Raw genomic sequence first — 16,862 nt, 5'->3', positions numbered from 1 at the left:
CATTTGGGCAGGTAAGAGTTAAAGAGGGCAGCGCCGTTTGCGGTCGCACCTGGAGCGGCGGGGCGGCGAGGAATCCCGGCTGCGGTCAAGCCCCTGGCAGTGCGCGACCCCGGCGCTGGGGAGAGCGGCCGCCGCAGCGCCTTGAACAGTGAGGCCCAGGGGGGCGGGAGGACGGATCCCGGTCTCCTAGCTGAATAACTGTGTGAATCCATCTTGGACCCCCGCCCCCAAAGAAAGCACCACAGGGCTGCGAAATAGGTCGCAGACAGGCGCCAGTCGCTGAATTGTGACGCGTACACAGGCACCGCCCCTTACAGCCGGCCCAAGAAAACAAAACGCATCTGTCAAAATGTGGCAGACAACTATAGAAATCCCGGTAGCACAGCTCACCAGACAACAGATAGAGAACCTGACAGATGAACAGATAAGAAACCTGTCAGAGGCTCAGTTCTGGGCCATTATTATCAGGTGGCTTTCAGAATTCACAAAAGAGCAGGGAAAAGATAAGAAAGAAGCGAAAAACATTCATAACGAAAGGAACAAAACCACATACGAGACAGATGGTGAGGAAAAAAAATCCAGAGTTCATTTCAACAAACTGGAATATGGAGAAGGAACAAGCAGTCAACCAGTGAAGCAAGAGGAAATGGGAAGCAACAAAGAGAGGATCAGAAACCTCTGGGACAGCTATAAAAGGCCCAACATAAAAATCATTGGTTTGCCAGAGAATGAGGAAGATGAACTAGAACTTGAAAAATTGAGTGAAAATATAATAAAGGAGAACTTCCCAGACTTGGGGAAGGGAATAGACTTGCAGGTCCAGGAAGCAAGGAGAGTTCCCAAGAGACTGGACCCAGGGAGAACCACTCCAAGACACATTATAATCAAAATGTCAAAAATTAAAGATAAAGAGAGAATCTTAAACGCAGCAAGAGAGAAGAAAAGAATTATGTACAAAGGGGTCCCGATTAGACTATCAGCTGACTTCTCAAGGGAGACCCTACAGGCAAGAAGGGACTGGCAAGAAATATTCAAAGTAATGAAAATCCAAAACCTACAACCACGAATACTCTATCCAGCGAAATTGTCATTCAGAATAGAAGGACAGAGAAAGTGTTTCCAGGACAAAATAAAACTGAAAGACTTCATTACATCCAAACCACTGTTATATGAGAAGTTAAAGGGACTGGTTTAAAAAACAGAAGCTAGGGAGATGAAACAAAGGCAAACTAAACAGGCAACGAGAGTGGAAAAGGAACTGTGGGTACGGGAAGCATATTGGGGGGAGGTCAACAGGGAGGGGGAGTGGGGAGAGGGAGGGAGATGATATAGGAATTGGGGATCATGGTAGGAGGGAATGGAATAGACGGAGAGAGGTTGGGAGGAACTGTATGCACAACTAATGGACATAATCTAAAAGGGGGGGACAACTGGAGGGAGGGGGGCTACCGGGTGGAGGGGAGCAGAGGGAAGGGAAATTGGCACAAATGTAATATTTTAATCAATAAAACACATTAAATCTGAAAAAAAAAAAAGAAATAAAAAAAATTAAACAAGAACCATAAAAAAAAATAAAATAAAATGAAAGTGGATGGGGGGAGGGGGGAGGGAGAGAAGGGGGATAAGTAAGGGAAGGGTTTAGTCAAAGAACGGGTATAAATGACTCATGGACATGGACAATGGGGAGGGATATGGTTGCGGGAGAAGGGGTGGGCTGGGTGGGGGAGAGAAATGGGGGAAAAATGGGACAACTGTAATTGAAAAACCAAAAATAAAAAAGTAAGAAAAATAAAAATAAAAAAATAAATAAAATGAAAGTGGAAATGTATCCATTACTAAAAGTAGGAAACTTGAAGACTTACCTAAGATTGTAACAATTTAAACACAAATCCAATAGTTATACTCCTTACTTTATAAACTATCAGATAACATTCCTTCAAATGAAAGCAGCTGAAAAGAATCCTAAAACACAAATTATAGAAGGCCATATACACAGGCATAGAGAAGAATTTTAGGACTATGCTGTCCACTAGCCACGTGAAAATTTATTAAAATTAAATGACATATAAAATTCAGTTTCTCAGTTGCACTGCCATGAGCCTTTATTTGTTAAAGACGTTTTTTATGGTAATACTTGAAACTCTAAGGTCCTGTCAATTAAGAAAATTAAGATTCCTAAGTTATTTCAAACACTTACTTTTTAAAGCAATTTCATAGATTCAGAGATTAAGTCAAGCCTAAAAATTATTTTAAATATTCAGACAACTGACCACTTTTCATTTCAAATTTTGAAGATGAGCTAAGCTTTTATACAATCATTTAAAAACTTACTTCAAAATTAAGGTCCTGGATCAAGATATCTCCATTTGGCGTTGCTAAAGGAACATGATCAAATCTACAGAAGAAATTAATGAAAAAAGGGTAATTTTACATTAAACACTAAACAAATGTAGCTAAAAGAAAAGAGTACTCTGTAGTTTAACAAATGTTTCCATACATACTTTATAATGTTATCAGCATTGATGATTTCTCCAGCACCAGGTATCAACGAAATACTTTGTGCTCCTTAAATATGAAATAAGTATTAAAGCATCATAATCATATCATGTATTAAAGCAGAAACTTAAAACTATGTGACCTAGTGCATTCATATTTACCCTTTTCTTGTTGTGAGATCATTGTGCGTTCATATTTTCCATTATTTAAATCCTTTAGTACTTGCATTAATTCTGAAATCCGAGCAGTAAAACTGAAATTTAAACAAAAAAAAGCTATGATCAAATCTCCAAAGGCTATCAGGCTAACATATATTTTACATTATTCATTTACTTTTTTGAGGTAAAGCTGACATATAACATCATGGAAGTTCATATCTTTTATTTTATATAAACAACTAAAATTCCTAAAATTATAATTTAGTTTAAATAAAATAAGTCTTATCAACATAAAGTATCATTGATAGTATGCTTGTTTTACTACCACGTTTCAGAAGGAGCGCACAAAAATGGGGATGAGGGAAGAGCTTTCATAGGATTTTTACCTCAACAGATACTTCTTAGCAGGTAAGACAAGAAGGTTGTTTGCTGCTAGAATTTTAATGAAGTTCCTAGTAGATACTACAGAAGAACCAGTAACAGTGCATTCCATAGGCCCAGGAAGTATGGACCCTGAATTGCCACTGAAGTGAGCTATAAAGCCTTATATAAAGAGGGCCTTCTACACAATGAAGGTATTTATTATACATATGCCAAGGGCCTGCTACCTCCCTGCAAAAATGGAAGATTGGAAAGATTCCCCTCTTATACTAAAGAGAGGAAAAGATAACGTTTTGTGGGGTTTATTTTTAATGATTTTATTTATTTACTTTTAGACAGAGAGAAAAGGAGGGAGAAAGAGACCGGGAGAAACATCAATGTGTGGTTGCCTCTTGCACACCCCCAACTGGGGACCTGGCCCACATCCCAGACATGTGCCCTGACTGGGAATCAAACTGGTGACCCTTTGGTTCATAGGCTGGCGCTCAATCCACTGAGCCACACCAGCCAGGGCTAGTATTCTTAATATTAGATGGAAATCACTGTGGCAATAGAGAAATCAAAACTAATGACATGAAACTGAGGCACAAAAGGATGGCATGATGGTCAAAGAGAAAGCATTCTACTCCAGAAAAACAAAACAGGATTCTTCTGTGAAGAACAAGCAGCAATCTCCTAAAGGAACAGGCGCACCCCACATGCCATGAACTGTAAAAGTATGAAAAAGTAATTAACAAGTAGGAAGAATGTCAGCATTCTCAAGTGAAAGAGACTCCACATGGTAGTTTACAACTTTTATCTTGCTGTGAAAACCTTAACTGTCATAGGGGAGAAGAGGAGGAATAAAGGGGAAATGTGCGGATGAATCACAGGTCTGAGAAAGATCTTAGGCCATCAAATTTCTCCAGATGACCTGAAACTTACAGTGATTTTTTACATTGCAATGTTTTTTACATCATACCAATACTTTATATTAGAGCTTGGCATACTGTAATATTTAATTCCATTTTACAGTCTAAGAACAATTTTACTAAGCAATATGGCCATATTTACAATTGTACCTAAAGATATAAGGTAACTTTTCACTTTTTTTCCATTAAAATCAATTTCATCTTTGTTCATTTTTTGCTAGGCTGCAAATACCAAAGATTTAAGAAAAAATATATATATAGTAGGAGACAAAGTTCAAATGAGAAGATTCTAGTCATTAACTTAATTTTCTGTGAATTACTAAAAGGCTGTCATGATTCAACATTTCCCTACCATGAAGCAGTTTGAGAACCCCTAACCTAGTTTAAGGCTCAAAACAACTTTCTAAAGGAAACATGGGAAGTTCACTATTAGAGAAAAATCTTCCTTAATTTTTTATCAAAACCAGCTTCCATCCATGGCAATCTCTCCAGGGAAGGAACGAAGGTTGTTTTCCTGAAAGATGGCTAGAAGGGACCTTAAGGCACAATGGAAAACCAGAAAGACTTGGAAAGGACAGGTGTGTACAGGCAAGGATGAATGCCAGGTATATGGTTCTGCTCCTGTGCCCTGAAGAGCAGACTGAGGGGTCACCTTAAATGTTCCTTGGGTAAGTTCCAGCAAAGCAGAACTAAAGATCATAAGTGATCATTTGCTGCTCTTGTTATGTTTATGCAAATGAACAGGATAAATTAAAAATGGACTTAATGTAGTCCCTTTAAAGACAAGGAGGGTAATCTTAGGGAGAAAAATCATTATTCAAGGAAAATCACAATGATCAGTGGCAGACTGTAAAGTAGGGCAGCTAACCGTCTTAAAAGTTTCTTCTCATTTAAAATATGGTTTCACTTGAAAATTAAACCATGTCTGTGATATCACCAAAGAGATTCAAGTTGCAGGCAAGTAGAATATCAAGTGCCTTGCAACTGGATGTCTTCCCAATAAGACAGTCTTACACATTTAGAGACTTGTATGTGGGTTATGTTACATGAATTAACATGTGTTTTCTGTTTTCAAAGGGCATAAGCCTATGACTGCATTACCTGAGTGATTGTCTGTACGCATAAGCCTCACTTAATCCTCTCTGCAGCGCTGCCTCCTGAGACTCAATGGTTTGGCTGAACTAAATGGCTGGGTTGGTGAAGAATGGGGTGGTCTGTAGGCTTCACTTTAAAACTGGTTTCTCTTTTCTATCCTAATGGCTTGGACAGAAAGGGCCCAGAGGTCTGAGAGGGGGGAAACATAAACTATTTCCCTCAGCCCAAACTAAATATAATGGGCAAAAGGGTTTTGGACAGGCGAGATGTGCCTAGCACACCTTCCTCCAAAGAAGCGCTTTTTTTTTTTTTTTCCTAATGTGGAACATTGAAAAATTAATCCCTGCCTTTTGTCATCTAGTAGTTATGGATTGAATGATGTCTTTTAACCCTTTTCGCCAAATCTGTTGCCCCCAGAACACAACAAGGATGCCAGCCTGTTAAACCAAGCACGCCGTTGTCCAGGGACAGCCAACTGACCTGGAGTCTGCATGATCCTTCCCCATGTGGGAAGGCCACCCTCCCCTCCACACCCCCACTATTATTAAGGATTTCTTGACCCAAGGGTAGGTAGGACGACGATCATGTCCAGCTTGAAGCAGCTAGAGGAGCTTGAGACCTTCGCCCATTGTCCTTTACAAGATTACAAAGGGTCTTAATATCTGAGAGGGAGGGATAGTTATTTTTTACGAACCATGGGTATGGACTTGGGGGGGGATTGCTGGGGGAAGGAGATGCTGGGTGGAGGGGAGTAAAGGGGAGAAAATTGGAACTATTGTAACAATATAATCAATAAAGAAAAGCTGGGAAAAAAAAACAACCAGCTTCCAGGAGTAGCAGCTTCAGTTATCACTGATCTTAACCCTAGCTGGGCACAATCATTAACGGTAACATTTTTTTTTTAAATTATTCTCTGCAATTGCTCATTATGATTAATGTTACTTACCCAGCCAGTCTAGTCATTTCACGGCCAGCCAAAACTATTCGACCCAGAGCTTGAGACATTCGCAAAAGCATCCTTCCACTTTGGTAATAATCCTTAAAACAGAAATAAATATTAGTTTCCATTTACATTTCTAAGATTAAAAACAAGTTTTTCTAAATGTTCAATTTATTATCACTACTATTACTTTACCTCTAGAAGTTCTGAATGTGTACTCTTGAGATGTCGAGGATCAGACAAATCTAGGAAAGGACGGCTAACAACTAGGTAACCAACTACAGTGGCAAGATCTGAAACAAAACAATTACGATTTAAAATATTACTACACTTTACTTTTTCCACAAATTTCATTCCACCATCTCTTTTAAAGCATACTTACATTTGGCAATTATGCTATCAATGAAGCCCATAGAAAACCGAAACAAAATGAAATTATGCAGGTGTTCCACCTGGCAGAAAGTAAAAACAAAAAAATAATGATTTTCTATGTATAAAAAAAAAAACGAATCTACCATGAGAATAAAAAACTGTATATCTATCCAACAAATATTTACTGAGTGCGTACGATTTTTTATTATATTGTACATCACATTCCATCAAGCACAATGATGATCACAGAGCAGGTGCCAAACACTTCATGAAACCATTTTTATACAAACAGAATAGAAATTATATAAAGAATGTTAACGTGGTGTCCCTTGCATGTGACAGTACAATTACATTTAGTCACAATCCTATCAGGTACATATATGTTTTGTTTCGTTTAGATTACTGATCAACAATCTAAACACAAAGAACAGAAGGATGAGTTCGTTCAGGTGAATCACTAGCAGTCCAGACCGTCTGTCACTCAGTGCTTTGCTTTAGTGGAGACATGTGGTCTGTGATGAACTATATTAACTGGTAAATTAATGCCACAGAGCCTGAGTCTATAGCTTTAATCTGAGCATGCATTATCTCAAAATCACAAGTCTAAAAACGTTTTTTATTATGTTTTTCTAACATTCTCAAATATTCCATCTATCAGGTTACTCAAGGTCCTGCATGATCTGGCACTGGGCTCTATCGCTACCCTCATCTGCTTCTACTTTGCTCCTTCTCACTAAGTTCCAGAAGCACATGTGCCCCTGCCTTCGGGCTTTCCTCGTGCTGTGCCCTCTGCCAGAAATACTGTCTAGATGCTGATGTTTTGCAACTAACACCCCCACGTCAAGTGGGTTTCTGATGAAATGGCACCTCCTCAAGAAAGACCTTCTTGCCATTCTAGCTAAAATAGCCAGGTAGCAGCCTCCATCATACTCTCTACCACTTTATCCCATTTTATTTTTGGTCACAGATTTCATTACCATCTGAAATCATATCAAATATCTAGTTATTTACATGTTTACTGTCTCCTCCACTAAATGTGGGTTTCCTAAATAAAAGGATAGCTTGCTCTTATCTTCTGCAAAAGAACAATGTCTGGAACATTTATTGAATGAATGCTATGTGTTACATGCTGTGCTCAATACTAAAGATACAATGACTAGAACAAAGTCCCTGAGCTCATGGAGTTTACATTCTAAAGAAAGAGACAAACCAATAAACAAACAAACAAGATAATTACAAATTGCAATATATGCTTTTAAGCAAACAGATCATTAAAATGCAAAGTAACTGGTGGAGGCCATGTCAGATAGATTAATCAGAGAAGGTGAGGCCTCAGTAAGAAGTTGGGGGGCTGAAGTCTAAAGGATAACTAGAAACAAACGATGTGAAGAGTGGGCTGGTGAACAGCACTCCTTAAATGCATTTGAGTGAACACTATCCAAGTTCAGTCATGTTAAATATAAGGCAAAAATCCAATTTATGAAATAATTTAAAATAATAACCCCTTTAATCTTTTTAAATCACTTCACATATATATTTAATTTCACCAGCTTCTATTAAAATGTAAGCTCTACAAAGGCAGGCTCTTGCCATCACATTCACCACTGTTAACACACTGGCACCTGGGAAAAGCACAAACACCTTGGGAGCACTCACTATCTTTCAAATGAATAAAAAATAAAATTACTTGAATTCTAATTTTCCAAGTAGCAAGTAAATACTGAAATATAGTTTCCACAAGACATAATATTTATATTCTAAATCAAGGGTCAACAATCTATGGTCCAAATCTAGCCTGCTACTTATTTTTGTTAATAAAGTTTTAATAGAACACAGCCACACTGCTTCATTTACATATAGTATATAGCTACATTGGAGTGGCAGAGTTGAATTCTTGCAATAGAGATTATAAGGCCTGCAAAGCCTAAACTATGTATGTATGATCCTGTCCTGTACAGAAAGTTTGCTAACCCCTCTCTAAGTAACAATCTTCACAATATTTTCATGAATGCTACGGGAACAAATTTTCCATAGGAATCACTAAATAAGACTCCTATGCAATCTCTATAAAAATACACTGACAATTATTTTAATAAATCTATCATTTTATAATTAGACAACAATATATTGACATGATTATTTTATTCTCATTTTTTTAATGAAAACAATTATAAAAATCCTGTTTAGCTATTTAAAATAAATATCTTAAGAACTAAAGATACATATTTGTATCTTGAAGCATGTTATCTTACCAGTTTTCGGAAGACTGTGTGGATTGTCTGCTTTTCTCTTTTATTCCCATTATAAAAGGCAATTTCTTCACTATTAAACAAAATAATTTAGCAATTAATTTTAATGTTACCCAAGTCTAAAAAATGACTGTAATACAGTATTTTATGACTGAATATTGTTACTTTAATGGACATTTTGTGACTAAGATCTTACCACGTACAACTCAAGCCATGGTCTATACTTGAGACCCAGCTCCTAGCTCAGCTAATCAGAGCACAGAAGTACATAACTGACTAAATCACAGACTAGACTGCACCTATGTGTTGTATATGCCATATGTAACCTGGCTGGGGAAAAATTGTGCTGGGCTAATTTTCAGAAACCGGAATAAAGAAATAAGAAGGAAGCTGCCATGATATACAGGAAAACGTGGCTGAGACAGCCATCACAGACTACAGACTGAGTACAGATCCAGATAGGAAGGTGAGGAGAAATCAACAGCCAGAAAAAGATAGGTAGTGATGCCATGATGTATACTCTTTGAAAGACAGAAAAGCAAAGTTAAGTCCTCATGCCTTCACAGTGCCAGCTCCCAAGGGACCTAGCTGCATGACTGTTCTGACTCTTGGAACCCCACCATATCCTCACAACAACTTCCGTTTTATTAAGCTGGTGTGAATGGGTCCCCAAGGGCCACAAGAATCTTCACTATTAATAAAAGGGTGTTTTTATAGATGAAGAAAGGTTCAGTGTAGTTAAGTAAAATTGCTAAAGTCACGCAGCTGAAATTATAATTGACCATATCTGACCCTAAAGTCTAGTCTTTCCATTTTATTCAGTGTGATATAAACTTTCCTAGCAAACTCCTCTTACGGCAGAAGAAAGTAAAGGTTTACACAGAAGTCTGAAGGTACAGTTAAAACAGCTTCAACAAACACCTAATATTTCTTTAAACTCTCTTTTCTCCCTTAATAGTTTATGTGAATTTTATATTCTACTCCAAAATATACTTGTATTTTTTCTGGCATAAAAACAAAGTAGCTCCTATTTCAACCCCTTAAGGTAAAATTAACTTCCCATAAGATGCATCAGGTTTGACCTGTTTCATGTTTCCCCTGACACAATCATACAGAGCCCCGAAGGACCCGATCCCAATTTAAGAAACACAATTCTGCACCTATAATTAGTTTTCTTCTTTCTATCTCCTCTGCACATTTAAGTCTATAGAGGAAGATGGGATGAGAATTCTACTTCTCCAGAACTGAGTCATTTTAGCCCTATTGGACAAAACATCCTAGAGATGGCTGCCTATCCAATATCTGTTTTCTTCCTCATCCTTTTTCCTAAAAGAATCCCAATTTTCTTAAAGTTATCTGTCCTTTTCTGTGCATACAAATGGTTTGGTAATGGCTTCAACCCCATCTAAAGGGGATGAGTTTCAAACCATTTTGCTGTTATTACTTTACCCATGAATGAGCACATAATAATTCTGGCCAGTGAGACGTGAAAGTGTGCTGTAAGGCTTCTGGGAAAGTTTTCTTGCTCTCTTACAGCAGAAGAGATGGCCCCATTTTTGTTTCTGGACTTTTTGCAGGGAAGGAAGGTTCATGAGATCTAGAACTGCTACTGATATCTTATGATTACGAGAAGAATTAGGCTGAGGAAAGGGGCAATATACAAAGGAGGGCAGAACAAAGAGAACATCAAAGAAGAGCCAGAGGAGGGGCAGGAGCTGGGTGGAGGTCAGAGAAAGGGTGTGTATGGAGGACATCTGTAATAGTGTCGACAATTTAAAAAAGAAAAAGAAAAGAAAAAAAGCCAGAGCCCTGATCATACTGTGCCTGGAACTGCTCTACCTTAGGAATTCTTGTGTGAAGTAGTAAGTGTCCTTATTGCTGGAGCCCTCTGAGTCAGTCTTGTGTCTCTTGCAGTAGAAAGAGTCCTAGTGGATACCCTCGTTCAGTCACTTGCCAAGTCACCTCTCTACTCAACCGTCTACTCTTCTGCCTCCCTAGAGCATAAAACCCTATTTAAAACTGGTATCATTTTAGCACTACAAGGAAATAAGTAAGAGGGACCTATTAAAACAATAATTTCCTAAGTAATTTTGTAAATGCCTCTAGGGTAAATAAATATTAGGAACCTAAAAATGATTTATGGTTGACAGATCAATACATGAGAAAATTTATTGAACACCTGCCACATTTCAAAAACTGTGCTGTTAAGTTTTACATATATCTCATATTAATTCTTGTAACCTTATGTTATCTACCTACTATAAACAAGAAAAGAGAAGCTACACATATAACTTGGCCAAAGTCACTGAATACGTAACAAATAAATGGAGGAGGCAGATTTTGAAACTAGTCAGGCTGGTTCCAAAGCCCAATACTTTTTCTTCCTACTTTGGATTTTTAAACACCTGGAAAATAGGTAGAGGTACATGCAGTGAGAGTCTCAGATACAAATATTTTAGAATAAATTGAGGAAATTTCTTTAAAGTGTTATAAGCAAATTTGAATTGTATTTTTACTGTGTTTAAAGTAAAATTAACAGAAAATAAGTCAATAAACAACATGAACAAGTGAATCAGATACTAGAAAAAGGGTTATAAAACTGATATCCTTCAAAATGTATATTTTCAAAAGTGGTAAATATATACACACAACACACACATAATTTCAGTAACAGTGTTACTAGACTTTTTGAAGTCAACTTACATGACATCAATAGCCATAAAATTAATTTTTAGTACAGCTAAATACATTTCTCCTTACCTGTTTGTGATCAGCCGGGAATTAACATATCTATACTCTCCTTCATACTTTTGCTCAGTTATTGTCATCTTACCAATGGGTCTTCTGAGTCGAGTTAGGAATAGCCCAGAAACAAGCAAGTAGGCCATCATACTTGCTGGGCCCTATTATTATTGCAAGGGAAAGATACAGAGTTCAAGGATATCTAATAAATCTACTGAAAGCAACATGCACAATTTATACAGTTAACTCATGACCTCAAGAGATATTGATCTTTTGGCTAATTTTTCCCCTTGTTTCTTTTCTAAAAAAAATATACACTGGGCCTCTAAGCTCTTGCTATTTATCTGTTCCTCCTCCCACCCCTGACGCTCACCCCTCAGCTCTCCCAAATATGCTCACCAAACTCCTACTTGCAGTCATCACTCTTTTTAAGGCATCTGAAACTTCTGATGGAACTCTTGTTATTTTCTAAGATTCCACAAAAACTCAGACCTCCTTTTTACTTTCTCTTTGAATATCAATATTCTCTGAGGTTTCTTCCTTAGCTCTCTTTGTCCAAATTTATATCTCTAGTCCCTTCACTCCTAAGAATCCAAGACATTATTTCCAAATAAGTACTATTTGTCTTCACCTCACTGCTTTGTAGAGCCTCAAGCTGAGCTCCCCAAGACAAGCTCCACCTGCCTTTCCATTCTCATACATCTTGCTTCCAGCTCTGTAGTTTTCTAACTTGGTAAGTGACCTCATCAACCATTGACCAACCCAAGTCAGAAGCTTCAAGCTGACCTTTCCAAGCTCATCACAGGCACTTACTTTCCTCATTTCCATGTATAGCCTATGTTCTGCCATACTGAAATAATGGTTTCCTGAACATGCCCTTCCATGAAGTTGTTCTGATGTCTGGCAAGCCTGGCAAATCTAACAAATGCCTGCTCATCCTCCTCAAAGCACCTAAAATATCACCTCCAATTCTTCTGACACCAAATACTTTATTCAAACTTCTATTACTGGACTTAGCACTCTGCATTGTAATTGCTTGAATATCTATCTCTTTTACCAGGTCATAATCCCTCCCCAGTAATTCTTGTCTTACTCATCTTTTTATTACTATACAGCACAATATGTATGGAACACAGTGTATTCAAAATTTTTTAAATTAAATATGATTGATGTGATAATATGATTGATCTAATGCAGTGGTTCTCAACCTTCCTAATGCCGCGACCCTTTAATACAGTTCCTCATGTTGTGGTGACCGCCAACCATAACTAAAGCATAGTGATTAATAACAAAAACAATATGTAATTATATATGTGTTTTCCGATGGTCTTAGGCGACCCCTGTGAAAGGGTCGTTCGACCCCCAAAGAGGTCACAACCCACAGGTTCAGAACAGCTGATCTAATGCATTCCAACAATTACTACAAGTATGGGCAAAAAGCTAACTAAAACAGTTTCTACAGTCAAGAAATACAGAATCAGATAACAGAAATACTTCAGTATATGGAGAGATTTATATGTGGAGATATATATATTCAATATATGGAGATATACTGAAGTATTATAAAAATCAAGTACCATAAAAAAATTGCAGCATAGAGACAAGAGAGATTAGGCCTATTCACCTCTTATAATAAAAACATGCTATAAGAATAGTTAAATCTGGATCATGAGATAGCAAAAAGTTAGGAAGGTAGATAGTAAAATTCAAATAAAAAACTGCTTTCCCCAGCTTTTTGGAAAGGAGCAAAAACCACTATATAGTTTATTAATCAACTACAAAATGTATATACATATACATGTATACATATTTATACATAAACCAATTACACTATTATATGTTGTTATAAATATATAACAATAACATTACATATTAAATGACTAAAGTTAAAGTTCAATAATACGCAGAGAAAATTTAAAGGTTATTCTTACCAAAGAGATATCAGAGACCAGTAATAAGGCTCATGGGATAATCAACCATTTATATTATCATAAAATAGTCTTGAAACTGGTATAGCCATTCTAAAGGCATTCCTGATATTTAACATTCAAATTTCATTTTAAGATGGCTGTCTGCAAATCTCTTTTCAGTCATTACTTTGCAACAATAAGTACATGTATGTTCAATATTAAACACTGCACTGCACTTACGGTTATTAATACCATAAAAGTTTTCCAAGCATCTCACTTAAGGAAAAGAAGCCAAATTAGAATAATTTTTAAATCTCTAGTACAGTATTATTTTATAACCAGATTTTATAAGGTACATCTTGTAAAAATATGTTCTTTAAATACAAAAAAAATTCTTACAAACCATCAGCTATTCATAATATAGCATTATAGCAATTTAAAAGACAAAGTAAAAGTAAACTCACCTGAGCTCCTATTGCACTTGTTAACTTGAAGATATACAAAACTATGTCTAAAAATGGCTGTAAAATAAGTATTAGAAGGTACAAAATTAAAAAGAATTAGATGTACTGTAACAGCATGCAAATTAATGAATACATAAAAGATACAGTTTATTGTCAAGAAACAGAAAATGGAGACTGTCTGACCAATGTCTAGTGACAAACAGGAAAAACATTTATCATTTCCCATCAACTAAGGTATCTTTACTGTGATAGTAACTAAGTAATTTCTCAAGGTAGTGCAAAGACACTAAATAAATTGACCCAGGTTATAACCTCAAATTTGCTACCAGCTTCTGGTTTCTAATTATCTTCACCTTTAAAAATGAGGCTCTTCCTGCTCTTAATACTGATTAATTCTATTATTTTATCACAACATCTATATGTTGAAATAATTGAGTGAGCCTGTCTATGAATATAATTTTGATATAAAACTCACACTTCTATAACTAAAACAATACATTAAGGTCCTCACACAGAGACAGCTCAACTGACATACTAAAAGTGGGGTTTTCCTTTTATGTTTTACTGAACTTATTGGGGTGACATGTTAATAATTTAAAAGTTCTTTAAAAAAATTTTTAATCCACACCTGAGGACATGTACATTGAGTATGGACTGGGGGTGGGGGGGGAGGGAGAGAGAGGGAGACAGACAGAGAGACAGAGAGAAACACTGATGGGGTTGCCTCTAGTATGCATGTCGATGGTTTCAAACCTGCAACCTGGGGATACTCCCTAACCAGGGAATCAAACCCACAACCTTCTGATGTATAGGAACAAAGCTCCAACCGAATAAGCCACCCAGCCAGAGCATACTAAAAGTGTTTTTTGAAGTGGTTTTCTAGAAACCCAAATTGTGTTCATTCCCTTATAGCAATAGCCAATACGTTCCAACTATTATCTACATTACTACAATAGGTGGCTTGGTTTATTAATTGGCTTGTACTAAGACGAATCTTTCCTTTTTACCTTATAAATTATCAAGAAGCTATACATACTTGTGAAATTCAAGTACATTTAAAAGTTTAGGATAATAATGACATAATTTGTCAGAGTTCAAAAAATTAGGTAATGTTAAAAGTAAATATATTATAGTACATAACACCACTACAATTAATTTGATATTTTATCCTATTGCAGATATGACAAGACATGAGCTATAGACTTGCTCAACTGACAAGATGTAAAGACTACAAATCTACAGAATTACATGAATAATTTATCTGTAGCCCCCACATACACACAGATACATACATACAGAAAATGTGGTAATGGGAGCAGAAAAGAAATCTGAAGTACTGAACAATTTGTAGTTGTTAGAGTTCCTAGGGTTTGGAATCAGTTAGCAAAGGCTTCTAGAGAACTGAATGAAGAACAAAGTTTGGCACAAAGTGAAAAGGTACCTTAGTAGTAGGCCCATCATGAGGGGTGATATGTATGACTTTTTTAACAAATTGCCTACCCTCCCTCCATCAACATGGTTGAAGTAGGAGCATTCCTATTCTTACAATATAACCCAGCCCCTTGGGTATGGATATCTGGATCAGTTTTGCCCAGAGGGAAAGACACTATAAACAGTCCAGTCTAAGAAAACCTCCTGCCCCAGACCAAGAGCACTCATGAGGATTGAAATGAGAAATGAGAGCATCATCTGAAATGAAGAAGGGAAGGAGGGAATGCTGTGCAGACAGTCTTATAGGTGCCACCACATATCCGAGTCAATGCAGGAGGTAATGGCTTAATGAGAAGACTGGAGCAAAAGCTATAAGGGTGATCAGCTAAGATACGCAAGATAAGTAAGAACTGAGGAAATTGGCAGGAAGAAAACTGGTTAAAACCTATCATGAATCAAGAGCTTTGGCAATGTTCTCGGAAGGGGGAGAATCAGTAATTAAGTGAAATAAATTAACACCTTATGAAAGGTTTTGACTATTATTTAAATGATCTAACAGAATTTGAGATACCGAAGGAGAGAAATGGGCAGGAAGAAGTGCTATCCTAATGTTAATGGATGTAGAACTGAAAACATTAATTTGATTGCCAGTCTCTAACACAGTACATAGTACACAGGTCAAAAGATAAAAATTCAAATTTCTGTTTTACTGAAATCAGCCTGCAACTCTTACGAAATCTTTAAGAGACACTAAATTCTCAGTTCTTGGTTAAAGGACCTTATAAAAATAATATTAAAAATTAAATAATTGTAGTTAAAACTATAACTCTGATTTTCTTATAAAAGCATTAAATATTTATATGATGTTATATCCATCAAATCAATTCTACATAAATTTGTTTATATTCAAAATTCAACAGATTAACAAATAATAAAAGAAAGAGAGAAACTTACCTTACTAAGATTTGAATATAGATCAACTACACTGTTACAAAACTTTTCCACATCTTGTGTGAGCAGCTGGTCTGGATTAGCTATTCTGTTGTCCAGATTTCCCATTTTATAATATGTGAAAGCTCTAGAAATAGCAGTAAGAAAATAAATTTAAAACAAATGATATTTTTTAAAAATTTACATTATACTCCATAGTTCAAATGAATCGAAACAGAAAAATCTGGAGCTAGAAGAAGCCCCAGAGATTGTCCTAATTTATTTTAAAGATGAAAAAGCAATTCTAGAGAAGGATGACTTGCCAATTTATGGAAGAGCCAGAATTATAGATTCTAAATATCAAGTATTTTCTTATATGTTTCTAGGGCTAAGAGCAATTTTCTTGAAAAACATAGCCAACAAAAAAGAAAAACTTCTACATCTCAATATCCTAAGTATTACTGTTCAACTTAAGTATTTTTAATATAAAAATAGGTTATTACTTACTGGAGATACTCCTCATAGAGGTATTTAGTCAGTCTTACTCGGAAACACAGTTTGAGCTCATTTAACCCAAACTTCAAGAAGTTATTAACCAGAGAGATCTAAAACAAACAAACACATATTACTGGTTTTGCTTCATTTCTTTACTAAATCATAAATTATTTCTCTGTCATTGGCTATGTCCCCAAATCCTATGATTTTTATAATTAATATTACAAATTTAGATAATTCAGTTCTGTTTTACTTAAAACTTAGAAAGGGACAAGAGAACATGCTAAA

At 36.3% G+C, this 16,862-nt stretch overlaps 1 protein-coding gene across 2 annotated transcripts in view; it reads right to left on the bottom strand.

Moving 5' to 3' along the window:
• The window catches only part of ABCD3 (ATP binding cassette subfamily D member 3), a 72,813-nt gene that overhangs the window by 19,421 nt on the left and 36,530 nt on the right, over positions 1–16,862 (bottom strand). For both annotated transcript variants that reach the window (XM_090269761.1, XM_090269760.1), the window contains exons 6-16: positions 16,587–16,684; positions 16,104–16,227; positions 13,719–13,775; positions 11,363–11,505; positions 8,606–8,675; positions 6,364–6,433; positions 6,177–6,274; positions 5,988–6,079; positions 2,658–2,749; positions 2,502–2,565; positions 2,332–2,395 (exon numbers count right to left, since the gene is read on the bottom strand). In XM_090269761.1, coding sequence (XP_090125887.1) covers positions 2,332–2,395; positions 2,502–2,565; positions 2,658–2,749; positions 5,988–6,079; positions 6,177–6,274; positions 6,364–6,433; positions 8,606–8,675; positions 11,363–11,505; positions 13,719–13,775; positions 16,104–16,227; positions 16,587–16,684 — 972 coding nt within the window. The remainder of the gene's footprint in view (positions 1–2,331; positions 2,396–2,501; positions 2,566–2,657; positions 2,750–5,987; positions 6,080–6,176; positions 6,275–6,363; positions 6,434–8,605; positions 8,676–11,362; positions 11,506–13,718; positions 13,776–16,103; positions 16,228–16,586; positions 16,685–16,862) is intronic.

The sequence above is a fragment of the Furipterus horrens genome, unplaced genomic scaffold (assembly GCF_987537825.1).
Source record: "Furipterus horrens unplaced genomic scaffold, mFurHor1.1.pri manual_scaffold_3, whole genome shotgun sequence".
NCBI classification, from domain to species: Eukaryota; Metazoa; Chordata; class Mammalia; order Chiroptera; family Furipteridae; genus Furipterus; species Furipterus horrens.
The sequence above is the reverse complement of the archived record's forward strand: the minus strand, read 5'-3'. Positions and strand labels throughout refer to the sequence as shown.